General features: G+C 48.3%; 1 protein-coding gene across 1 annotated transcript in view; it reads right to left on the minus strand.

The window, feature by feature from the left end:
* stard13b (StAR-related lipid transfer (START) domain containing 13b) overlaps nucleotides 1-27,759 on the minus strand; it is a 102,833-nt gene that overhangs the window by 60,263 nt on the left and 14,811 nt on the right. Inside the window, 1 exon segment of the mRNA XM_035386332.1 lies at nucleotides 15,687-15,717. Within this exon segment, the coding sequence (XP_035242223.1) occupies nucleotides 15,687-15,717 (31 nt within the window).

The raw sequence follows: 27,759 nt of genomic DNA on the forward strand, positions 1-27,759 counted from the left end.
CGGGCCGGCCGCCAGCGCTGGTGCCGAATCGGCAGTCCAATTAAAACGGCACCGTGAAAACCAGTAACGACGAGCCGCGTTAATTGGGGGGGGGGGGAGGGGTGTTATTATTATAAAACGAAACGGAAAACAGGTCCCGTTCCAACATTACTGACATGATGCCAGCAGCCCAAAATGAGGTCTGGTTCTTCCCTCTCCTCTCCTCTCCCTCTCTCCCTCCCTCTCTCCCCCTCTCCTCTCACCGTTAAACTGAAACAGTTCCATGTTGCACTTTGATTGCTCAGCCAAATTGTTTAATTGGCGGTAAATTGTGAGTAAAGCCGTCGTGCTACAGCGCTCTGAGACACAGCCCCCTTCTCTGGCCTGGGTCTCGGGTCTTTTTCGGGGCTTTGGGGCTCCACGCGGGTGAGCTCTGACCCGTGTGGACTGCGTGAGGCTCCACAGGCAGCCCCCCCACACACCAGCAGCCCCTCCCTGAGTGAGCCACACAGCGCAGAGAGCCCTGCCCCGCCCTGTCCCACGCTCACCCACACAGGACGTCAGGGCACGCACCACGGGCACAGCGAAGGGCTTCCGAAATGCCAGGGATCCAAGACTCCCTCTGGCTTACCCTCTCTGATTCTCTCTCTCCTTCTCCCTCTCCCTCTTTCCCGCTCTCTCCTTCTCCCTCCCTCTCTCTCCCTCTCTGTATCTCTCTCCTCTCTCCCCCTCTCTCTCACTCTTCCCTTCTCAATCTCTCCTTCTCCCCCTTTCTCCCTCTCCTTCTCTCCCCCCTCACTCTCCCTCTCTCTCTACCTCTCTCCTTTTCCCACTCTCACTCTCTCTGTCTCTCTCTCCCACTGACCATCTCTCTCCCTCCCTTTCTTTCTCACTCCCCCTCTCTCCCCCCTCTCTCCCCCTCTCTCCCTCTCTCTCTCCTTCTTTCTCTCACACATCTGGACTCGTTGTGGTCAGGAGCATGACGGACAGGAGACGAATGGCCGAATCGGTGCGCATTAGTAACCGAACGAAAACCTCTCAAGGAAATGTTCTTGGCTTCAGCCGAATCTCCGCGAACGCTCTGCGGTTTCTGCACGTTGCGTAATGTTTAATAAATGTCATTGGGCAAGAGGTGTGAAAGAGGTGTAGGAAACATTCATTAAGAAATGTAATCGATCACAGTGCAGAAGTACTGCGCTTGCTTGCAGTAAAGTATGGAGCTGCAGTCGAAGAACCACCCCCTGTACAGCACACTTACACAGACAGTCACAGGTAATGAGGGAAATGGAAGATTCAAGCATAGTATCCATGTGACATGATGGATGCTGATGGAAATATCCATTCAAAACAGGAATAAATATTCCTCACGCTATTTTCCATTTACAAACTGCTCACTGCTTATTCATTTTAATAGTAACATCTCTTCAATCTTTGGATAATCAAAGTTTTCTCAGGTCTGATATTCAATGCAACGCACCTGGGCGGTAATTCTTATTTTTAAAATGATTAATTGAGGTGTTTTTTAACTGCCTGCAAACACTCTGTGAGGCATTTTGATTGTGTATCTTGCTTCCTGCTCCACTGTTCAAAATCCTGCCTTGACGTGCTTTTCAACGGGGCATCCAAACGGCAGGATTTAGATTTTTTTTAAGGTGATGAAAATGGGCCTTTGATTGAACCGAGAACGGAAAACAGCGTTATGCAACACTCCTTGATCGCAACGGGGAGGCGAGCGATGTTTGATATTAGCCTAACGTGGCTGCTGGTGCCCTTTAAATTATGGCAGACTGCAGTGCCCCGGGGGGGGGGCAGTGTTTGGAGTGCTTTCCTGGCTCATTACGCCCTGATTAAACCTCTCCTGCACCCCCCCCCCCCAAATCCCCCCCCCACCCCCCCTTTAAAAGCTGTGGCCAGGACCGACCCACCAGCCTTTATGCAGCTTCACACACACCGTGCCAGAGGGCCTGACAGGGGCTGCCCACAATTCCTTCGCTTCCCCTTGGCTGACAAATCCCAGAGCTGAATCACAGGAGAGGAGAAGAAAAGAAAGAGAAAGACATAAGCTCTGCCTTTTCAGAGAGTCACTCTTGTTTTTTTTCTTTCTTCTTGTTAAAAATTACTTCCTCCGGGATTCATTCACTGTTTCCAATTTCTAACTATTTAGGGGCGAGGAAAAAAGTACCGGGGGGGGGGGGTGGAGGGGGGGGCATAGCGGGGATCTGAACTGGGACAAGGTCAACTGACTACTGACTCTGGTTTTCGGATCTGTAAATGCACATGTCTTTTGAAAGCTGGGATCCTCCTTCAGAATATATTTTTTATTAACTGAAAGAAACTTTCAGTACCTGTATCTGCTCAACCAACAAAGCTATCTGTATCTGTATTTCAGATGAAGCCAAGAAGCGGGCACTGCATAAACTGGAAATTGAATATTCCAGCCTAAATTAAGGCAGAAAACTAGCATTTTCTGTTGTTTACAAAACAACAACATTATCATTACCATAAAAACAGGTACAGGTAGTGCACTGCCCTACTTCACATACAGCCCATTTCTTAACATCCAGACACAGGATATGTTTGGGAGTAAAAGTGTTACTCACTGCAGGCAAAGTCCAGGACACCTACATGGGGTCCTCTGTGCCAAGTGCTGCTCACTACAGGCAAGGTCCAGGGCACCTACATGGGGTCCTCTGTGCCAAGTGCTGCTCACTGCAGGCAAGGTCCAGGGCACCTACATGGGGTCCTCTGTGCCGAGTGCTGCTCACTGCAGGCAAGGTCCAGGGCACCTACATGGGGTCCTCTGTGCCGAGTGCTGCTCACTGCAGGCAAGGTCCAGGGCACCTACATGGGGTCCTCTGTGCCAAGTGCTGCTCAGGGCACCTATGAGGCTCTTCAGACTTACAGTCTGATTATTGTAGGTGCCAGAATCCATCATGTGAATGAATTCCTGTCAGAAATGTCATTAAATATTTCAGTACTGAAAAGCAGTTTAACTGATTACGATTATATAAGACTTACATTTTCCGATTAACCTCTGACATACTGGCAGCTCTGGGGTGGGGGGTTTGAGGTTCGTCAATGTGCAAAAGCTCAGATTGCCCAATGGCAGTGAGTGTTGCTGCATGCTCGATAGGATAAAAGATGACCTTCAGTGTGTGAGGATTGTATGTGAATGAGCAATGCACATAAATTATGCAGCTGTGCCCTCATCCCTATAAATCAAGTTTATTTTTACATTCGGGTGGGGGGGGGTGTGGGGGGGATGGTGATGGAAATGATGACCATTAATAAAATATTTCAGTGTTGATGTATAGGGATGTAAATCATTTCTCTCATGTGGTTATGTAACCAAATTCAAAAAGCCACAAACGAAACCAATGACTGGGCTTCACAAAACCACGCTATGACTGATCTGTGTGCACGATTTCTTATTCTGCTTTGTAGCAGAAGTAAAACTTTTTCTTTTTTTTTATAAATGTAAAAATATCTACCCGCACTCAGCCAGGACTGTGTTCCTTTTTCATCGCCATGGAAGCAGTAGGCCGGCCCCCAAGGCCCTCAGGAAACCGCGAGTCATTTTCTATCGTTTCCACGTGTGGAATTTTTCATGCCGTCGTCATGCCAGCAGAGAAGCTTCACGGCCTGCGCCGCGTCTTCGCAAACGACGGCGCGTTTATAAATTTAACGCATGATGTCACCGACATGGGGGGGGGGAGGGGGGGGTCACGTTGGGAGGGGGGCAATGAAAATTGAGGCAGAACCACACAGAAAATATTTAAAAAAACAGACTTTCCCCGCATCGACCCCCCGCCCCCCCGCCCACCCCCCCCTTGCGAGCTCTGTTCAGTGCCAGGCCGCTGAATTCAGGCTCCCCTTCATTAGTCACCAAACTGGACGGCGGTAAGGGAAACCGGTGACATCACAGGAGGAAAGAGTGAGCGCGGGACGCAGCCGCGTGAAGCCGCCGCCGAGGGTTGCCGTGGAGAAAGCAGAATCGCTTTCCGTACACTCGACCTGTTCCAGGGGCTCGTTTCTTCCAGCTGACCTGTTTCCCTCATCTCACACTTCCCTTATCACACCTCCTCCCTTCCCTCCTCTCTGCAGACCCTGGAGGGGGGGTGGGGTCAGGGTATCAGAATATTGTTTGATATAACTGCCAATGTAGGATCGACCACCTCCCCGCCCCCATTTCCTCACTCCAGCCCCCCCTCCCTTCGATGCCCGAACCCGGGTCAAGGTTTTTCCTGAAGGAACGTACCCTTGGCTGACTTCACATCCCAGGATTCATTACGCAAACAGAAATGCTTCTGCCAGCTTCCAACGTGATTGCACTCATATTGCCCTCTCTTTCTCACTCTTTCTGTCCGTCTTTCTCTCTCTCTCCCTCTCGCTTTCTGTCTGTCCCTCTCTCTCTCTCTTTCTCACACACACTCTCTCTCTCTCTCTCTCTCTTTCTTTCTGTTTCTCTCTCTTTCTGTCTGTCCCTCTCTCTCTCTCTTTCTCACACACTCACTCTCTCTCTTTTTCTTTCTGTCCATCTCTCTCTTTCTGTCTGTTTCACTTTCTCTGTCTCTCTCTCTCTCTTTCTCACACACTTTCTCTCTCTCTTTCTGTCCAGGAGCCACAGAAGAAACTGATGAGTTCCGCCTTAGGAATTTCAGAGAGGAGGTCTCCAGACCCCGCCCTCTCCCATTCCCGCTCATTCAATCCCATCAGCCCCTGCTCCTCTCCGCCAGGCCCGTGTGGGCCCGTGAGAGAGAGAGAGGGGAGAGAGGGGAGAGTACTCACAGCTGTCCGGGGTCAGCAGAGCGGGACACTGGGAAGAGTTGACCTCCCGGATGGGAAAGGAACTGCGGGTTTGGGAGAACAGCTGGGGAGTACTGCTGGGGGGGGGGGGGGGGGGCGCTATAAAGGGATTGTACAAAGACATATAAAAATAGTGAAATACATTACCAGCCTCTGAGGTTATATAACAATAACTGGTGCATTGTGGGTATTAGGGAACATGATTTACAGTACTGTACATACTGCACCAGCCAGAGACAAAGAAACCATTTCACACAGCAATGAACGTCCGCATTCATGCACATTTTTTGACGTGGGAGGCTTGGGGAACAAATGCTTGGTGAATGCTTTTAAAAATATCAGTTCTCATAATCCTCAATTAATCTGCTGTGTTTAATGTAAGATCCCTGAGAATGGGACCACTTGTTAGATATACATTATCTAAATGAGCCCGGCTGGAGCCTGTTTTATATTTCTCATAAACAAAAGGTCAGCTGGATGGAATTCATTACTTAGCTTCTATTTTCAGCACAAAGGGGGAAAGCGAGATGCACCATTAAAAGCTATTAGACTTTCTTTGAAAAAATGCATGCACACACACACACACACACGCACACATGCACAATTGCACGCACACACACACACGCACACATGCACGCACACACAAACACGCACACACACACACACACACACTGCACTACACACGTACGCACACACACACACACACTGCACTACCCATGCACGCGCACACACACACACACACACACACACACACACACACGCACACACACGCACACACGCACACACACACACACAATGCACTACCCACACACGCACACACACACACGCACAATTGCACGCAGGCACACTACACACACACACACACACACACTATGCACGCACACATGCACACACACACCCTACACACACACACACACACTACGCACACACACACTACGCACGCACGCACACACACACCCTACGCACACACACGCACACACACTATGCACGCACGCACGTACACACACACACACACGCACACACACACATTAAGCAAATCGAGATTGTGAGGTCCAAGGACATGGAAACATGCTGGTGGACACTTGCATGGAAAAAAATCCTTTCTGATTTTCCATTTCCTGGCCAGAGCAGAACACAGTTGTTGGCCGAGAGTGACTGCAGTGGAGAAGTCCAGAGCACCCCACACCCCCCCTCTCACAGCCCAGAGCACCCCACACCCACCCTCTCACAGCCCAGAGCACCCCCACATCCCCCTCTCACAGCCCAGAGCACCCCCACACTCCCCTCTCACAGCCCAGAGCACCCCACATCCCCCTCCCAAAGCCCAGAGCACCCCCATACCCCCCTCTCACAGCCCAGAGCACCCCACACCCCCCTCTCACAGCCCAGAGCACCCCACACCCCCCTCTCACAGCCCAGAGCACCCCACACCCCCCTCTCACAGCCCAGAGCACCCCACATCTCCCTCTCACAGACCAGAGCACCCCACATCCCCCTCTCACAGGCCAGAGCACCCCACACCCCCCCTCTCACAGGCCAGAGCACCCCACACCCCCCCTCTCAAAGACCAGAGCACCCCACATCCCCCTCTCACAGCCCAGAGCACCCCACACCCCCCTCTCAAAGACCAGAGCACCCCACACCCCCCTCTCAAAGACCAGAGCACCCCACATCCCCCTCTCACAGACCAGAGCACCCCACACCCCCCCTCTCAAAGACCAGAGCACCCCACATCCCCCTCTCACAGCCCAGAGCACCCCACACCCCCCTCTCAAAGACCAGAGCACCCCACACCCCCCCTCACAGGCCAGAGCATCCCACACCCCCCTCTCACAGGCCAGAGCACCCCACACCCCCCCTCTCAAAGACCAGAGCACCCCACACCCCCCTCTCCCAGCCCAGAGCACCCCACACCCCCCTCTCAAAGACCAGAGCACCCCACACCCCCCTCTCACAGACCAGAGCACCCCACATCCCCCTCTCACAGACCAGAGCACCCCACACCCCCCTCTCACAGGCCAGAGCACCCCACACCCCCCCTCTCACAGGCCAGAGCACCCCACACCCCCCCTCTCAAAGACCAGAGCACCCCACATCCCCCTCTCACAGCCCAGAGCACCCCACACCCCCCTCTCAAAGACCAGAGCACCCCACACCCCCCTCTCAAAGACCAGAGCACCCCACATCCCCCTCTCACAGGCCAGAGCACCCCACATTCCCTCTCACAGACCAAAACACCCCACATCCCCCTCTCACAGCCCAGAGCACCCCACATCCCCCTCTCACAGCCCAGAGCACCCCCACATCCCCCTCTCACAGCCCAGAGCACCCCACACCCCCCCTCTCACAGGCCAGAGCACCCCACATCCCCCTCTCACAGCCCAGAGCACCCCACACCCCCCCTCTCACAGACCAGAACACCCCACACCCCCCTCTCACAGCCCAGACCACCCCACACCCCCCTCTCACAGCCCAGAGCACCCCCACATCCCCCTCTCACAGCCCAGAGCACCCCACACCTCCCCTCTCACAGGCCAGAGCACCCCACATCCCCCTCTCACAGGCCAGAGCACCCCACATCCCCCTCTCACAGCACAGAGCACCCCCACATCCCCCTCTCACAGCCCAGAGCACCCCACATCCCCCCAGATTCACAGCCCAAATTAAAGGCCTGCGTAGGGTTGCCTGGGGTAATAAAAATAGGCCCACAGTTTCCAATACTGCCATGCTCAAATGCACTACAGGGGCTAAAGCATAGGGGTGGGGATGGTTATTCATCAAATTAATTACAGACCAAAGTAAGCATATGGCCACCAGAATTTCATAGGATATTCACCAGAGCAGCATATAGTGGCTTGGTTTCTCAGTCACCTGCCGTGCTTTTTTTTATAGCAACTCACAGCTGGTAAAACTCACAGGACACAAGGAAATATGGGCCAAGGGGCATCCCAAGAGGGGCAGAGCGTTTTTGGCTGAAACACAGGACCCGTCAAATCTGTTGGCTGCCCTAACTACACCCAACATCAACGGGGCAGAGGCTAGCAGGGTAACTCATGATACGGAGTGGTGGGGGGGAGGGGGGGGGGGCTTTCCCGGGAGGTTTTTGGCTGGAGGGACGCCAGGCCTCGATGGGGATCATTACACCGCTGTGTTCCCAGCACCAGGAGAAACTGCTCCCCAGGGTCAGGGAACTGGAGCCGCACTGCTCAGGAGAGGCTGGCTAAAATGGAAACAGGGATCAGCCAGGCCTGAGATGAGCTTTTAAGCGTTTACCAAAATGCAAAAAGCATTAGGCTGTAGGGGGAAACCCACTGAAGACGAAATCTCTCTCTCTGCGAGGGGGTCTTTTGTGGAATTAATTTCTCATGGCTGGGGGGTGGAAAGGGTGGGGGTGGTGTGTTTCTCAGGTGCAAACAGTGGAAGGTGGGGTTCTCCTGATTGGGGGAGTTTGGGGTAGGCCGGGTGAGATATTCTGGTTTAGGTATCCGAGAACCACAAATACTATTTCCACATCATGTGTTTATTTAAGGTTGTCTTTCACTTTTTCCCCTTTCAAGAATAGGTTTTTTGGAATCCTTTGTTCAAAATTCTAAGCCAGTGTTTTCACGAACTCCAGTAGTGATTGTTACATCTCTGTGATCTTACACTTTAAAGGGTTAAGATGTGGGTATTTCCTTGTTAGGGAAGGCAAGGCGGGGTTCTGTCTGGCTATTTCCAGGGCTGCACATATTGGGGGCGGGGGGCGGGGGGGGGCTATGGCGGGCAGGTTGATGGATGTGCTGTGCTCTGAAAAAAAAGGACCTCAAACTGACAATCTGTAAATGCGACACTGAAGGGGTCAACGTGCATTAGGAGGGTCAGCTCAGGGGCCAAAACATTCAAATGACAAATTCAGAGACAATCTCTGCAATGGGCTGAAATCTCCTGCAGGCTTCTCTAAATGCAAATGTCTTTTTTGTGTTGCTGTGTGAGTTGGAATATATTGTGGGGGGAATGAGAATGTGGAACGCCAGACAGATCAGAGTGGAGATGGGTTTATTTTGATGGGGGGTGAGGAGGCACTGTCTGCAGTGGGCCAGGTCACGCCTCTCGGGGGCCAGCGCCCTCGTCTCGCTGCGGACAGTTTTGGGGCACCACCGCGTTCGGGACCGTGGTCACGCCAGCCCTCGCTGAGACGGGCCACGGGGAGAACTTCACCCACAAACACATAAACAAAGAGGATCCCCTGAGAAGGCTCTGATTGGCACAAAGGGGTTTTAACAGACGTCTGGAGGAGTCTCAACAGGAACTGTCTCCGCTCAGCATCGTGACTGTATTTAAAAACCCAACAGCCCTCTCTCACCCCCAAACCCTTACCCCCTCCCCACCACCCCCTATCCTTCTCACCCCTACCTCTCTCACCCCCAACCCCTTACCCCCAATTTCTCTTACCCCCTCCCCACCACCCCCTACCCCTACCCCTACCCCTACCTCTCTCACCCCCAACCCCTTACCCCCAATTTCTCTTACTCCTCCCCACCACCCCCCTATCCCTCCCACCCCCTACCTCTCTCACCCCCAACCCCTTACCCCCAATTTCTCTTACCCCCTCCCCACCACCCCCTATCCTTCTCACCCCTACCTCTCTCACCCCCAACCCCTTACCCCAATTCCTCTTACCCCCTCCCCACCACCCCCCTATCCCTCCCACCCCCTACCTCTCTCACTGCCAACCCCTTACCCCCATTCCTCTTACCCCCTCCCCACCACCCCCTACCCCTACCCCTACCCCTCACCCCGCCCTCTCTCTGCCCCCCTCTTCCAGCTACAGTGTCAGGTCTGACAGCGCCTCATTGTCTCTAATTAGCTCCGTTTAGTAGAACCGCTTGACAGCTCCGGTAATTTCTCCTCCAGGCGAGCGTCTGACGGCCGGCATTAGCAGTCCGGACAGATACAAACGGGACGAGAGCACCTGTCACCGCCTCTGCCAAAAACGCCCGTGCCACAGAGGAACGCTCGCGCCCGCCGCAGAACGCTAACGTTTCCCACAAATCATTAGCTCAGGAGCCCCATCAGCGTGGAGGACCGGAAGGGCTCTTCAGCAGTAAATACCTTCGGCTCTGTTCACCGGAGGCTGGCGGAGGAATCGTTTTAGGCATCCCACAATGCCGCGGATGGAGCATCGTCGCCATAGTAACTCAGAGCGCAGGAAAGCCGGTGTAAACTCGGAGGAGGTTCAGAGAAGCTCCCAGAACATTCTTTAAACAGGGCTGAAATGGAGAGGGGAAGTTTGCACATTCACATTCTTTTTCTCCACCCCCCCCCCAAAGAAAAAACAAATTCTCCCACCGTCTGTTCATATATGGTTTTGGGGAAGGGGGAAGGGGAGGGGGGGCACTGAGTTCTATTTCTGTCACCAGAGGGAAAATAAATAAATAAATAAACAAAGCAAAAAAAAAAAAAAGAAAGAAAAAACAATCAGGAGGGCAGAAGGGTTCAGTATTTTTCCATAAACGCCTGGCCTCTTCGAGCACAGGAAGGGGACGAGTGGCTGAGCTGGTCTGAGTGGCTGCAGCTAGACTGGGGCGAGGCCATTAGCTCACTGAGACACGGCTGGGATCTACTGAGCAAAGCATCGGACGCTCCAGATCTGGTGCCACTTCCACACAGCAATAGGCCAAAAGCAGGGATGGGCAGAATGATGAGTAACGTAGCATTTATTGCTATAGTAGGGAGAGGAAATGGGGAAGGGGGGGGGGGGGGTGTCCTAAAAACTCAGTGAACTTCCCAACACTACAGTAGAAGGGACGTCATTCACATCGCCACTGCTGTCCAGATGAAAGAGTTATCATTTTTAAGCCGAATTCCAGTCTCATTATATTTGCCCTGAAGGAAAACATACACGGAAAACCTTAACTAACTCATCTTGCCTTCGTCAGGAGCAAAGATCTAATCTAATCTGGAATGGATCGGGTAATCAGCGTTAAAATTGGGGGTCTTCCAGGAATACGGGTCTGGCGTGGTAACTGCAGAGAAGATCATCCCGTTTCACGCCCAGGAAACAGGCGAAAGAAATGGCCTGCTGGGACTGTAGCCCCTTCCGTGTCATCGTCCGAGCGCAAGGCTGTCACTTTGACTGATGCAGCTCCATGTGGTTGCCCTCTTGGCCAACGGTGGGGCTGCACTTTGATATTACACTTTGTCCAGGCTTAGCAGTTCCGTTGAACGTGAGCTACAGGTCTCCTGAGCCCTTTAAAGTGTGACATCACAAATGTGTGCTTAGAATGTTCTGAGATGAGCATTCTAATTCTGATGTAACAATCACTGCTGGAGTTCGAAGGCATCGGAGTTTTGTAAACAAAAAAAAAACCTTCTCTTCAAAGGGTTAAAATGTGAAAGACAACCTTACGTAAACGCATGATATGGAAATAACGGGGGTCGTAAAAAAAAAAAAAAACTCCCGGAGTAGGACTTCATGTGACCGACATCCCTTAAATGAGAGAAGCCTGGAAATCTCAATGCCACGGCCGCCACTAAGTGATGGTCATGCATACTTGCTCTTGCACTGATTAAGTGCTACGGGATGTGCCATGAAATCAATGTCAAGTATGAACATTTTTTCCTTTAATGACCTCTTAACACGTAAGAGGCCACTTAACACTGGGGAATCAAATGGCACAAGGGGTTGATGTGGCATGGTGGGAAAGGGGGGGGGGGGGGGCAGCTTATTTGGCTATCTTGCACCCTGACTCAATCACAGTCACAAACCAAGGCCCATTCTTCCCATCATGCCCCGCCCATTCTTCCCATCATGCCCCACCCCTCCTGCATCTCATTGGCTGAAGTCTCTCACAGCAGAGTCCCAAGGCCAGACGATGATACGAGTGCAGCCTCAGCACTAAAAACCCATAACCCCAAACGCCGGCATGTCCTGCCAGTGTCGGATTGCACCAGTTCTTGGCTTCTTCTTCAGTTACCCTACAGGGACCACTGTGTCACTTCTCAGTTGTTTACTTAACATACTTTGCGAACGGTCAAGTCAACACAGGGTTCACGGCGGCCACCCGAATTCGACACTTTTTCCGTCCGATCGGTTTCCACGCTTAACGTGCGTAATTTGAGGTTGAATGTCTCAAATTGTCCACTTTGAGAATGTTATTGCAAGTCGCCGTGTTCGGGCACCAAAAAGGAATGTCCTAAATTAAACGATAAATAAACAGAAAGAAAGAAAGAAAGAAAGAGAGAGAGAGCGAGAGAGATGAAGAGAGAGAGGGAGGGAGAGAGACAGAGAGACCAATCCAGGTTTAGAGTACAGGTTAATGGATGCATTTGGGTGACACAAAAAGAGAAAACAGAAAAAGCAACAAAAACGAAACAGCAGCTAAACCTTAAGAGACATCAGCCAGTGATTCAGTGATGGATGGAGAGCTGTGTTTAGCTCAATGCTACAATCAAACCATGGTACTGTATAAACAGCCACACAGTAGCAAGCATTCAAAAGTACCAGTCATAATGGCATCAAAAAGGCTTCCCAAGGCAATGGGGTAATGGGGTATATTAATTATTCTTGTCAACAAGAAAACAAGATTCTCTCACCATGGTGGGGGAAAAAAAAAACAAAACAAAAGAAAAATAGTGGACACGGCAAACCTTTATCGACTCACTGAGCGCGCACAAATCAGGACATCACAACCGCAGCGTTAATTAATTAACTAAAGCAGTTAATTAATTAACAGCAGTGCGAGTCAATGAAACGCAATTCTCTGAATCGGCTTGGCTCTCCTGATCTGCACACAAGACCGCGTAGCGTCAGCGGCGTTGCTAGAACAAAGTGAGATGGATTGGCCGAGCACATCCGCGATACAAGTGCAAGTCCTGAAGAGCGAATATTTGCGTTGACTGAAACTGAATTATGCAGTAGCCATACAGAGCTTGTTGCCCAAGCTGATAGTCGATATGTCACCTTTTAAAAAGCACAGCCGACTTGTTTAAATACAATTTTACTGCCATTTACTGCCCATACCAATGAAAGAAAAAGGCCCATATATAACAATCAAGAGCACAGCCATATACTTTCGTAGGCTTTAGTCTGTTTCTTTTTTTTTTTTAGGAAATGGAGGTACTACAAGTGGAAATTTCAATGATGTATGGGCAATCCTCCCAAGGCGTACAGGAACATATTGTACACCTTGGGAGGATATAATAAGTATAATAGTGCACAAATTCATATAAAAGCTTCTTTGGTTTATGACAAAAGCCTTAAAATACTCAAGTACTGAACGACCTGCAGTATTCCTTTAAAACACAATACAGAATCAAATAAAAGCGCATTTGGTAAGAGCAACTGCATGCAATTTTAAGAGACAGCTTCCAGTGAGATCATTTCATTTATGCATGTGATGGGGTTCCACCCGAGGTACTTAGACACTGACCACCTGTGTGGCCTCCCATTCATTGAAGTATGATGTCATAATGAGGTGTCCAGCACCAGCGTTCCTTCCCACTTTACAGAAGTATGATGTCATAACGAGGTGTACAGCCACATTCTGTAATATTGTCTCAAAGCCATGGTTCTGGCTCTGGCCTCAGTGCAACATCTCCAGGTCCCTGACCTATGGCGATAAAACTCGGAAAGGAGCCTGTTATAATGTATGCCCTTGTCACAGTCTGTGCACCTCAAACCTTGCCCGTTTCGATCTCTTTTACTGTATTGACGTCATCGTCCATTTTATTGTTACTTTCATTATTGAGGGTTTATAAGTCAAGACGTGGCCGTTTTTTCTGCAAGAGCTCATGTTTTCATCCAAACGCAATTGCCATTGACATTGAAGCCAGTTTGTCTTCTATCTTCCAAGAAGCTCTCCAATAGACTAAAGGCTGGCAAACTGAAACATTTGAGAGCTTGGGGCCTCAGACAACAGTGTAGATGGGAGGTTTTCCCCCACGCAAGAGTACAGGACAATAGAACATAGACACATTCACGCGCATGACCGATGGACCTAATACTGTCTGCAATGTGAAACCCAGGAAAAGGGGGAGCAGTTACGGTGTTTGAAAGTCTATGGACATTGCATGGAAGCATATTTTTTTTGCCGATGCAGTGTTAGTGATTAAGAGAGCCTCAGCCTTATCCATCTATGAAAAATAAGCACAGCTTGAAAACAGATTCCACCAAAAAACAGCCCACTTTGGAGAGCAACAGTCAGCACTGATTCAAACATAAATCCAAAGCCAGAACGCATAAACCACCACGCGATTTCACACCACGCAGCGATAGGGGTCACCAGGGTGGAACACCCTGAGATTCTGGGGGAACAAGGTCACCCTGTGCCCGGACCCCGAGCCAAGCGCTCGCTAGGGGTCGTGTGAGAGTGCAACCCGAGCCCGAAAGTGACATCTGCCCCATAATACCCCCCAGCTGCCCCCAAGGTAACATCACACCGGGCCAAATATTTCCCCCCACAGACAAAAATTGATAACAGTGATCTGGCAAACTTCCTCATTTTAAGTAAGCCCCTGCCCAGAATCACTATCAAAAATAGTGGAGTATGACTCTATAACAAGAGCCAGTCTGCCTTCCCTGGACAGTGTCCCGGCATGATCCAACAGACACCTGCCACTTGTCAGTCACAGTGACAATGTCTCAGGCCAGAGCAATAGATCCCCGCACACAGGGGAACACAGACATATCTGTGCCAGGCTGCACATTTCCCAGGCAAGAGCAATACCACCCCGCACAGTGGATCGACATCAATAGGAAGCTCGGAAAAACACTATGAGGACATAACTCAAGGAAGAAATCTCAAAGAGGAATTTGAAGATGATAGTAAAAAAAAAATTGAAAAACAAAGAACAGGAAGCTGTGTGTTCTCTGTGTCTTTTGGCTCACAAAGACATCTTTATTGCTTCAGTGTCCTTGATGGATTCGGTTAAGAGCAGAACCCTCAGCAACCCCCCGCCCCCCACCCCCGCCCCCACCCAAGATCTCTCTTGCTTCTAGAGGGCTAGTGTGATGTTTAAACCTGTCAGTACTCCATACAGTACTTCTCTTGTTGGAGAACCTCTCTCTGCTGCAGCAGACTGCATCAGATTGAGATGATAATGGACTTTGTGTGGAGGAAGGGGGGGGGGGGGGGCTAATACTTCAGCCCCACAGACAGGCAGACTGTTTACTGGGGTGATTTAAGTGTCTCCAGGAGAGAAAAAAAGGAAATCTCTCTCAGGTCATCCCCAAACATATTTAATGATTTAGACAGTGGGAGCCAGTGCAAGCCTGGATGTGCTTTCATAACCTTATGACATCTATTCAATTCATAGTAGTATGAATCTATAGTACGAGCCAGGAAAATGTGCATCATTAAGCTGAATGAATAAAAATATAATAAATAAAACGCTGAATAAAATCAATAAAACATGTATAAAAAGGGCTGTATTTCCTACATGAATCACCTGATCACCTGATGGATGTAAATGCCCTCAAATTAAAGCTGACAATCTGCACTTTAACTTCACACGCTGTGTTTTTAATTTCAAATCCAATGAGCCAAAACAACAATATTTTTGCATTTGACTGTAAGTATGTGATTTTAAATCAACAATTTTGAACACACGTATATGTAACAGAGCCCAAGGGCACTTTGTTGAAAGGCCTGGTGACATCACACTTAAAAGCGGGAGAGGAGACACTCCAAAACGCCAAAACCGCGACAGCCAAAGATCAGCCACCGCATCAAAACAGGGCCAGCTGTCACTCAAACCCCGCGGTGGATTCCAGCGACGCTCGTCAGAGCTCATCAGAGCTGTGCTTCAGCTGTGTGTTAGTCACCCCTCCCAAAATCCCCCCCCCCCCCCGCCCACCCTACCCTCCCCGGCGCAGTCACAGGGCATCCATGCACGTCTATAAAAACACAAGATCAGCTTACCTGCGCGTTCGTTGTTCATCTTCGCCGCCACCTTTGAAAAAAAAAAAAAAAAGACAAAGAAGTCAGTCACACACACACACACACACACACACACACACACACGCACGCACGCACACCAGCACCAGAGCTGACATCGCTGTCTCTCCACGGCCAGGTGACTAAGAGCAGCACAAATCTCTCATCGCACTCATATGATATGACTTGAAAGCCCTGAACGAAGGTGATTCTGCCATCTACTGTACAGAACGCCTGTGGGGAGAAATTGGTTTTTATTGCTAAACAGTGTTCAAACTCTTACTCACACGGCGCTTCAGGGGTCCAGCCTGTTTTTTTTGTTTGGGTGCATAAACTGGCGGAGCTCACAACCAGAGGCAGAGTTTACCGCGAAATGCCAGACAGCATTAATGAGGCCCTAGCTACCGCCCTTTGTACAGTAACGATAAATAATTAAATCATTAATAATTCAAAAATATGAAATAATTCACCTTGCCGGTGTATTACTTGAAATATCAAAATAAAAATAGGACTTCTTCATGTTTTCTGTCCAGTTAAAAATGAACCATAGGGTGATTTTAGTTGGTTATACCAGGCAGTGAGCTAGTCCAAAGAACTGTCCTTATACAGTATATTTTTATGTGGCACAACAAAGAAAAATTCTCAAAGGAGACTAAGTACAAAGTAAAGTAAGCAAATCAAGCGGATTTTTTTGATAAATAATGGTGTATCTGTCCAACCAAACAATTCTTTACTTTCTTCACAGCGAACTACCAATGGTGTCCATGGAATGACATAATTTCTAAGGTGTTCAGTGGAAATAAACGAACAAACCGTCTGATACTGTACTGAACACAGGCACTGAACGCAGTGCGCATGCGACAGCAGTTCTCTAAAGCTGAGGGGAGTTTGCACATGTAGAGGATAGTTTTCCATCTAACTCAAGTTAACATGAGACACGGACTCGCACACACAAAAACCAGTGGGACGGAAGCCCAATCCTTAAATCAATAGTAACAGTCATGAGTCACAGCTCTCTTTATATAGTCAGGGCTACTGCACAGAGTCTGAACCCAAAGGGCGGAGCCCAACGTGACCCAAGTCCCGGATTTCGGGAAGGAGGGAGAGGACGTCCCTCAATCCATCATCACAGAGGAGGCCATCGTCAGCAAACCCAATTTATGCCTCGCGCCCCGATGCACTCTGGGGTCGAGCAAAATGATTTAAAGTACCCTCAGCCCTTCCCAATGTAAAAGTGCTACTTGTTTAAGGGGTTGAGGGGGGGGGCATGTTTAACATTCCAAAAGTAATCCTCCCAGACCCTGTTTTTCAGCTCATATCTTCACTCAGGATGGTTGACGATCTCGGTCTAATCCAGCACTGCCCCCCGGGTCAGAATATCTGCTTTTTATCGTTCGTTCACATTGATAAAGTACAGTTAGCAGCACGTATGCAATGGGACCTTTCGCTGCGATAAACTTGCCTGTCATCCCTTGTCATAGACTATATTCATGTGATTTTTCTTTTTCTTTAACTTTGTTTCTTAAGTGAAAGTAGATCAAACATGCACTAGCCAGTTTGCCCCCCAACACGGGTCCTCTACCCTAGCACTTGTGTTCTCCAATGAGTCCTCTAACACTAGTGCTTGTGTCCTCCACTATTAGTCCTCTAACACTAGTGCTTGTGTCCTCCACTATGAGTCCTCTAACACTAGTGCTTGTGTCCTCCACTATGAGTCCTCTAACACTAGCTCATGTGTCCTCCACTATGCGTCATCTAACACTAGCTCATGTGTCCTCCACTATGAGTCCTCTATACTAGCTCATGTGTCCTCCAATGAGTCCTCTACACTAGCTCATGTGTCCTCCACTATGAGTCCTCTACACTAGTGCTTGTGAGAGACTTGAGCATTCATCAACTGAAGAGCTGACAAGATCTGGTTAATTTCCTCAGTAAGTAATACAGACAGATGTTGGTAACCACTCAGTCTTGCTCAGACACCACAAGACGGGGACTTGTCAGGCATCTCATATCCGAGAAACGTCCAGTAAAATTCAGTTGAGGCACAACAGACATGTGATAGAAAACAATGAGCAGAGCTGGCAAAGGCAGACATTTAGACTATTTTTCATACCTGGGTCAAATACGTATTTGTTTTGGATTCAAATACTCTTCTGTGCTCTGTTGATCTTGCCTGGTGTAATTGAGCCTGGCCAATATGACCAGAAGGCAGGGTTTGAACTTTTTGAGAGTATTTCATTGGTTCCAATACACCAGACAAGTTCAGTAACGTGTAAAAAAAAGTATCTGAATCCAAAACAAATAAGTATTTGACCCAGGTCTGCTATTGTTCTAGTAGAGATTATAGTCTCCTGTCGGAGAACGATATGGCTTTTGGGAACAAAATGGGAGCGAACAGGGATGAGCCTGACGGCACTTTTTCAGATCCAACATGAGTGTAACCGTCTCTCCTAATAGACAGATCTACTGCACTGTCCCTTTGTTTTCCCTTACTGCCTACAGTGTCTACATCTGGCACTTCATAGCATCCCCTCTCATCTTCCACCATCATCACGCTCTCCTCGTGGACAAACAAAGCCCTCCTTCACTGAAAACAGACTCAGGAATCAATACAGAACACATGATCCACTTTTTTTTAAAGAATCTTTCCCACGCTACAGACCAACAACACAAAACATTACGGTTGCTCTTCAAATCACAGGTACATAGTTATGCACTATCATTCCATTCTCACACCTACGGTGACCTGTTTCATGTTCCCCGAGTACGTTCACCTCTGCAAACAATCTGAACATGTCTAAACTACGCCGTGTTTGCACTGGATGTTCCTCTCAACCTAGCACACCTTTGAAAAGTCCAGAGTAGTACCTCTCTGCCCGGGACTTGCGGTAAGTCCGCCCAGGGAAGAGTCAAACAGGGGTGGAGACTCAGAGAGGGCGCTCTCTCTCTCTCTCTCGCCCCCTCCTCACCAAGCTGTGACATTCATCCTTTACACCAGCTCAAAAAACCATGAATGAAAGGTGGCTTGTTCAGAAGCGCCGCCATGGTCGCTGCAGGTACGCGCAAAGGCCTCTGACTGACAGGTGGCGTTTCCGTGGAAACGCAAGGCTTTAGAGAGGGAGGAGGGGCTCCTCGGAGTCTGAAGGACGCATCTCTTTGGGAGAGAGAGACTGAGGCAGGCGTACGAGGGCTGATCTAAGATCAGTTTTTCCTCATTGCGGACGACGGCAGGATTAGGGCCACGCTGATCCAAGATCAGCAGTTCTACACTGAGGTGATTCGTGAATTTGGTTCTTTTCAGTTTATTGTTTCACTAACTCAATAAATAAACATTCTTAAAGACCTATTCATAAATGAACATTTAATAATTAATGCAGACCGATCACCAACGCAAAGATTCAGAAGTCAAGTTTCATTGGAAATTACTTGAAGTAATAAAGGATGACCATCTTTGTTAACTCAAGAGAAGAAAGATACAGGCTTCTTAACAGTGTTTTCATTCTCACAGTAAGACTCTCAAATATAATCTATGAGTCCAACAGGAGCCACATGTGATTTCTGAATTAAACGTACTCAGTAAGATTTGGTTTTAGACTGAACTGTTTGCAGTACACTGGATTTACACTGAAACTAATTACATACAGTGTGACAGAGGGATCTGAATAAAGATGGTGGGGGGGGGGGGGCAGAGGGAGTTCATTTACTGGGTGGTGAACCGTTTTCAGCATCACAGTTTCCAGCATCACTGTGATTCCTTGGGGACGGCAAGATTCAGACATTAATTGGGTGGGGGTGCAAGATGATATATATATTTTTTTTAAATTTTATTGTAGTTTGTCTGACTGGTCGACTGGCACACGCCTTTCACTGGGCCTATAAACCTTCCCAAGTCTTGGATTCACGCACAACACAGTTGTCATAATAGACGTTTCATTCAGGGAAGGTTATCAGATTAGACTAATACAACAGATAGATTAAAGGACCAAACGAGTGAAAGACTGTGGTTTGTGTCCCATCAATAGATCATTTCGATCTTCAGTCCGTGTTATTTAAGCCACATGACCCCCCTCCTCTTCTCCCTTTTCTGAGTAACAGGTTTGGGAATGCGAGCGCACAGTGACCGTGAGGCTCAGTGATTGATGTCATTATCAGCTTATTCTTGCTTATTGACTGTGAGATTTGGCACAGAAGAGCAGAATTCCGTTACATATCCATACTCTCCGGCCGTAGGCCTCAAAGGCAGCATTAATCAAGGGGGCTCATTTTTTTTTCTAGGAAACGGGAAATTCCAAAGCTCAAACGCGTACTACAGTACATTACATATTCTAAACTTCTTTTTTTTTTTTAATGCACAAAAGGAGCCTGTCTACTTTTCAGCTTTGTAAACATGTGATAGTTATTTCAAAAAGCCCAGCTAGTTGCCAGATGAGTGTAGGACCCATGTTTTTAGCAGAAATCAGACACGAACTGTGCAGGGATCTGCTTTTTCTCCTCGCAGATCATGAGCACTGTAGATGTTGCTGAATCGAGAGAGGACCTTCGTGAACAGCACAGCAGGGGAACCCCCACAGCTGTCTCTGTGAGGTCAGGTGATCTGACATCACAAGATAAAGCCCACTGTCCAGTGAGCTGAGAACCTGGAGCAACATCTCCTTCTGCTCCCTTCCCATGACTCCCTGCTCTTACTGTTTCCAAGTGCAGTCTCCACGGTGATGCTCAGGTGATACCTGTGTTGGTGGGGGTGGGGGTGGGGGGTGGGGGGGGTGTGGGTAATTAAGCTTCATAATTATCCCCACCCCCACCAACCTCACCCTGCACTTCCCTGTCTCAATGCACGGCGTGTTCGCAGGTCCTGTGACATGTTGCTCTTTTTGTTACCAAGACAACACAAGAGGGGAAAAACATCCCTTCGTGAGACATGGTGAGACTCGTCATCTCTAACAATGACTGCGATGTTTATAATGAGTGTCTCTGTCTGGGATTGACTGCTGCCTGGGTTCCCCCAGAGAATGACACCTATGACGTTCTGCAATCTATCACATTATTACATTACATTTAGGCACTGATCAGACACCCGTATCCAGAGCGACTTACAAAGCTTCCTCTCCTCACTTACATTTATACAGCTCGATATTGCTGACGTAATTCAGGTTAAGTGCATTAGTACAGCAGTACCCCATCGGGGAATCAAATCATCAAGCCCCGGCCCCCTAACCATTGTCCTGCACTGCCGATACAGTTGCCATGGTGACATATCTCCAAGAGTGTCCCATGGGTGAGCAGTCAGCATGGCCCAGTGCACCAAATACGCAACCAAAAGACATGGGAAACGTCTTTCTTTTCTGTCCGTGGTGGTGGCTGTTAACACACTTGCACAGCCAATGTGATGACGGCGCTGTTACAAAGACAACCCACTATTTTGTCCAAAAAAAACAACAAAATTGACTCAAGATATCTGTCCACACGATAAAGCAGATCTTAAATGTTCCACAAATGACAATAACTCATTTTCAACCAAAATTGAAGTTAAGGCCTTTTGCCTTTGCATGGCAGTGTAGCTATTTTGCTGTGATATAATTCACACTTTCCCCCCCTTACCATGGATTTCCCCCTTTCAACTGGTTCCCAGTGGTTTTCTTAAGGATACCTGATAGGACCTACCAGGTGGCACAGCCAGGTGTGACACACGTACACGGTACAGTAATGTGCCCTGAGGTGTGGATCACACACCTGGGCTCTACCGGGGGCGGCAGGGATTCAGTTACCCAGGGTAACAGCTTCTCTACACCTCCATAAGAACAGGCGGCCGGCATCGCGGTCTTCGGAGGAGAGCACGCACGCTTATCTGCGTGCTTCCAAAGCGCCAATAGCGGTCGCAGTGAGAAGGGGCACGGTTCAACATTCAGAACTGGGCAGAAAATGGGCGAAATAAAACGTATTAAATAAAATGTAATACGGTTGAGCAGGGTATTTCAAAAATACTGTGCAATTGCACATTACTGGAAAGTGTAGACACAAGAAAAGACTAAGGGTGATGGGGCTTGAACTTGGGAGTGTCTGAATGCCGAACACACAGAGATAATTAAATCAGGTGTGCAGCGCTGTTCTGATCCTGGTTTTGTGCTACTGATGTAGGTCTAAAATGAGACCGCTTGCAGCAGAGAGGGTTCAGATGGTCAGGATGAGGGGGAAAATGCTTAAACCACACATGACAAGGCAGTCGTGCGTCTAAAAAAATCAACTAAAAAATCATCTCAAGGCTTCTCAGTGTCAGTATGCTGCATTGAGAAGCCTTAAGATGAACTATTAAAAGTCTCAAAGTATTTTGTCTATTTTGTATTTGACTGCGAAGACTCATAAAAGTGTACTGCAGTCATTCCCTTTCAGTGTTTGTATAATGAAAAATATTAAAGTAAATTATATGTATTAACATTTACACAGAATAACAGCAAGTTATTTCATTTCAGATTGTTTGGTTTTTCTCTCAGATATAATTATGTATCTGAATCCAACATACACAAACTATATTGGAGAACAGAGAGCAGTGTTCCGACAGAGTCTGAAGTCTCACAAGAATTTAACAAGCTTTAGGAATTTCCAGCTGAACATTTTCACGCAGTGACTTTTATTAAAAACCAGGCTTCAGAGGGGTATTTTACAAGACTCTAATGGCAGCTGGATCATATTTTAGAATGAACGAATCCTGATTTGTCTGAATTATTATTTTACTGAATTGCCCGATTACTATACTGCATGACCAAACAGGATCAAACATGTCCAGTTGCTAAAACAGGTTTATGTGCTTATAAGTTTCTTAAAAAGTCCACATGGGCAACATGCTTTGTTCATAAGTACTTTCGTACTACTGGGCTTCACAGTGTCACTACATACAGTAGGATCACATGTCTGGAAGTTTAATCTCAAATAACCTTTAGATAAATAGCAGACCACTGGAGTCACATGCATGCTTTTCTTTGTCATCTCCTTTTGCTGAGTACACCTGGCTCCTAAATTCTGTAAACAGGTATTAGATGAAACACATTGGGTACATTTCCTTTGGGGGGGGGGGGGGGGAATACTGCTTTTCTTTCCAGGTCAATAAGCTGAGCACACCACACCACAGGAGCAGGGGCACTTGAAAGTCACTTCTGTAAATTTGGAGGTCTGAAAGTGCCCTCCTCTTGGAGTCGTGATTCTGCTGAAGTGGTCAGGTGGGATTTTTTTTGAGGGGGGCGTGGGGGGGCTCTCCTAAAAGCACAGACAAGTCAGTCCTAAAAGCACTTCCACTGAAGTGCACAGTGATCAAAAGAGGTTGGGGGGAGGGGGGGGGGGACATGGAAAAAAAACTAATGTCAGGAGACCGACATATTCTGTCACAATTAACTTAAAAAAAAAAAAAAACATTTCCGTTATTACACTGAATAATCCCTATTAAACTGAAAGTTGTGGACATTTAAAACAAAGGTGAGGCGGTTTAAAAAATTTTTTTGGGGGGGGGGGCATTCAGCATCCATCACTCAGGGAGGAGAAGACGGGAGAGGTAGAATTGCGCAATGGGAGAGCTAACATGTGGTACACCACAGTAGCATATTTCTTTACTTTTTCATCCAACCAAGTCTTCATCTCCCTAATTTTCCCATTGCATTACATTTATTTCGAAGACACTTTTATCCAAAGCGATATAAAATAAGATCATGCCAAAGGTCATTGGACTGCAATACTACAACACACAGGTCCGATAAGGTGCAATGCTGATTATGTAACAGTTATCCATAGCCATGAACATCAGGTCCAGTTCACACACAGTAAGCACAGGCTGGGTCAGGAAGTTACGACGAGTCAAACTAGAATGAGGCATGACCACCAAGATATGACAGACCTACAACAGCAAGATAATGATACAAGTGCAAAAAAAGTGCTGGATAGAGATTCCATTACATTACAGGCATTTAGCAGACGCTCTTATCCAGAGCGACTTACACAACTTTTACACAGCATTTTACATTGTATCCATTTATACAGCTGGATATATATACTGAAGCAATTTCGGTTAAGTACCTTGCTCAAGGGTACAACAGCAGTGTCCTTACCCGGGAATCGAACCTGCGACCTTTCGGTTACAAGCCCAGTTCCTTACCCGCTGTGCTACACTCTGTCCGTTAGTTTGGATTCCACCAGTTTGGAACACCCCACCTTATTCACGGGCCCATCCCGTCACTGCGAGGTCCTCCAGCAGTTTTTCGGAGGGGCGCAGACAAACGCACGTCCCCCCAGAGGAACACGTCGCTGCGCTACCGAAGACACTTCTAACCGCGGGCGATCCTAAAACAAGGCTCTGCGGCCTCGTCTGCGCGCGGACAGCACGGCCGATCGTAACCGCAGAGAGAACACCCCCCCCCCCCCAGCCCCCCCCAGCCCGAGAGGCCGCTAGCGGGGCTGGAGATTGATGACACTCTGGATCTGACCGGTTCCCCTCCGTGGGTTTCAGTCGTAACTGCGGTTGCACTTGCTCTCGTTCTAACGTCAGTCAGTGTGGTTTAGAACAAGGCTCACTGACAGCCACAGCCAGCAGACCGATGCAGATTACATTACAAATGACATTACGCATGGAATTTAAAAAACATACAATATCGTACGCAATATGTATGACATATATATATATATATATAATAACATACGCAAACAGAGGTAGGATAAACTCGTGACGGCTTCAGCTCACTCAGTGAAGGTCTCTGAAGATATTAATATCTCTGTTTTTTTCTTCCTAGTTGTTTTTCCATTCAGTAAAATAACTTCAATGTCCTCTTGTTTACATCGCAGCCAGATTACTGCTGAGTGTTTTCAGAGACCTGCGGTTTCACCTCATACCAGTCAGCTAAGAAGCACCATCACAATGAAATCAGCGAGAAATATGAAAAGACTCGAAGGCATTTCAACTACTTCGTCAATGCTGTTGACTCCAATCTGTCCATATCAGCATACAGACTGGTAATGTGAAGCACAGGTATTTGCCTTGGGCATCAGTGTCCAGCGGGTTGCACAATATGTGTTTGTGATATAAGCCATAGCATGCATTTCCATACTTTCAGTGAGCGAGGGGTGGGGGGGGGGGAGGCCACACCAGAACAATTCAGCCAGCGCCATTTCCATGTGTGTTGATTTTTTCTGCATTTTTAACATTCTCCTGACTGTCTATTTACAGCCAGCCCTTCACCCCCCCCACCCCCCCCCCCTTTGATGGGGAGGGACACGCATGTGGGTCTCATGATCCTCCGCCATTGCTCTCTGCGATGTTTTTTTTTTTTTTTTTTGGCATGCAAAACTAACCCGAAGCACATTCGCTCACAACGGCCGGAGAAGCCCAGCGTCTGATATTACATAAACCCCCGTTGCCACGGCGAAGGCACTCCAGCACCGGGCCCGTGTCAGGATGGATGCGCCCCGTCACGGAGATTAATCTTCAGGGCTGGGACTGACGAGGGGTACCCCTGGGATCCCCCGAAGGCCCAGGTGTGGAAGGAGTCGGGGGGGGCGGGGGGTGGGGGGTGGAGAGATTTTACCCGGCTTGAGTCCATTTTCACAACTCTGGGATGTTCCTCCCGGTCCAGGAAATGGCTTCGCGCCAGTGCGCTCTCACTCTCGCTGTCTTCTAGGGGGAAAAAAACGGCCCCGAAACCTCGCCCCCTTCTGTCAAACGAACCCCGTGACCCACCCTTGCGCCCTAAAAAATGCTTCGGTATTTTAACGCGGCCCAGAAATCTGCGAGCTGAACCAGATGTGATCCCAGGAGCCTGAGACCGTTTCCCCGTTATAAAAACCCCACCACAAAAAAAGAAGGAAAAACAAAAACCCCAATATATTTACTGTTGAATTAGAACATTCTCCTCGGCTAAGAATGCTGTAAGCTCATTCGTGTCAAAAGACACTAACAGTTACTACATATCACTTTCTGATTTCTTTTTTTTTTTTTTTGGGTCCCATTCTTAAAAAAATGTTCCCCCCCCTGTTTTTGGACAGATGAGCTATTGGGGCCGTAACACTGAAATCCATTACAGTGATGAACAGCTCCACAGGTGATGTCTTCCTGGGGCTATAACTCTGAGCTCAGACGGACAGATGCTGAGCTGTGCAGCTGGGGTATGACACAGGTAATCCTTTCAATGCGCACGAGGGGCAGCCTTTCAGTACAGAAAGTACAGAAATATATACATGCAGGACAAAAGGAGAAACAATGGCATACGGGAAGCTTTAAAACGGCAGCTGCATAACCGATTTATTTAAAAAAGTACGTTATTACTGCCAGTGGACAGGTGACGTGAAATGCATATTGTATGTGTAAAACAAAAACTCTCGGCTTGTGTTTCAAATTTGTCCACTTTATAAAACGGATTTAAAAGTGTCACTAACACTGCAAACAGCTCCAGAACAGCCAGTTTTTGACAGATTTCAGGTTTTTTTTGGACTTCTGCATTCAGCAAGCCGTGGAGGAAATTATTGAAGTGCCGTTTTTTTTGTACCAAAAGCTGATCTGATGTGGTGTCAATAGTGAGAAAAGGCCTGTCTCGTGCACGTCACTCGCAGTCCGTCCCGGCTGTTTTTAGGCAGCCAGCCAGCGTTCCCCTCAGCCAGAGGGGCTGTGGGGGCTGAGGGGCTGTGGGGGGGGGGAGGTCTTTGCTGTACAGGGGAGGACATTCGGGCGTCCTGAGACGGGACCTGTAATCCCAGAGGAGTAGACGGCTGGACACTGATCCAGGAAGCCGAACTGAATTAGGAGTGGTTTGGACCCAGGCCCGAGTTATTACTAGGGGGGCCAGACGTCCGTCACTGTGACAGACAGTCCGGTTTTTGATCCATGGGTCTTCCATTCGGCTCAGTCTCGCGCTGAGCGCATACTGAAAGTAATGTTTTAAACAAATTCAAATACAACACCAACGTGTCATGTTCTTAAATAATATTGGCACAGATTCACATCAAATAAATTTATTACGCCTGATTGGCAATATCGTTCTCGTCCAGTTACCCTAGCCATGGTGTGGTGTCTTCCGCCTGGTTTTTGGGGTTGTGGAAGAGGCCACCCAAGTTATCACACCTGATCGTTCAGCCACAAAGGCCCAGGTTGCGCTTGTGCTTGTCAGGGCTCCATTGGGGGGGGGGGGGGGGGGGGGGGGGGAAGGAGGGGGGTATTAAAACGCTCTCAAGCCAGACAAAACAATACAGGCAATAATTCACTTCAGGCACCGTAGCTACAGGCTAAATACTCTGCTTGAATAGGACCGGGGAGAATTCTGTGGCATTTTCTGTTGGCTTGATTCCGCTTTTTAGTGAGCACTACCAATAAGCACAAAACACTCCCTTTTGTACTTTTCATAATTATCGCTTCCTTCAATAAACGATATCCATATTTGGACTAGCCTACTCTGATCCAGTTTTCGAACTGAGGGGAAACACAAGATCAACAGATAAGTGCGAAGATTTGTCTTAATTCAGAAGTAGGAATGCTACTATCCTGAATGTAGTCTATTCATTTACTCACAGCTACACGGTGTTCCTGCTGGAAAGAGTCCTGACCCTTCACACACTTCACTCACGTCTCTCAACAGAGCATTCTGGCCCATTTTAAGTGCGCGTCCATCTGCCTGACAGTAGCCCCAGATAGCTGCTGATGTACCGAATGTGTGCCGGGTGTGCATGGCATTTAATGAGGTATCAAATGAAAACCTCATAAAAAGCTGAATTAATGATTTGCGCAGGAGAATGACTTCCCTGCCGAGATTCCCCAGGGCTCCTGCTGATGGAAGCACTTAGGACTTAGAGCTTAGGGAAGCAGTGTTTGAATGTCGATACGTGTGGTGTATAAACAGTCATTTACATCACTGAGGCACTCAAAGCACCGCAATGGCTTTCCGGCGAAGTCCGAGCAGCTTTCTCTGTGTTTTCAGCAGCCAGGAGTTGAGTCCTTGTACGCAGGTAACAGCTGAAAGGTTTTCAAGCAGAGCTCACTTGTTGTTTGCGGTGGGAAAAAACACATTCTCAAGGCTCGCTTGCTCATTTTATGTCT

The sequence above is a fragment of the Anguilla anguilla genome, chromosome 12, assembly GCF_013347855.1.
Source record: "Anguilla anguilla isolate fAngAng1 chromosome 12, fAngAng1.pri, whole genome shotgun sequence".
NCBI classification, from domain to species: Eukaryota; Metazoa; Chordata; class Actinopteri; order Anguilliformes; family Anguillidae; genus Anguilla; species Anguilla anguilla.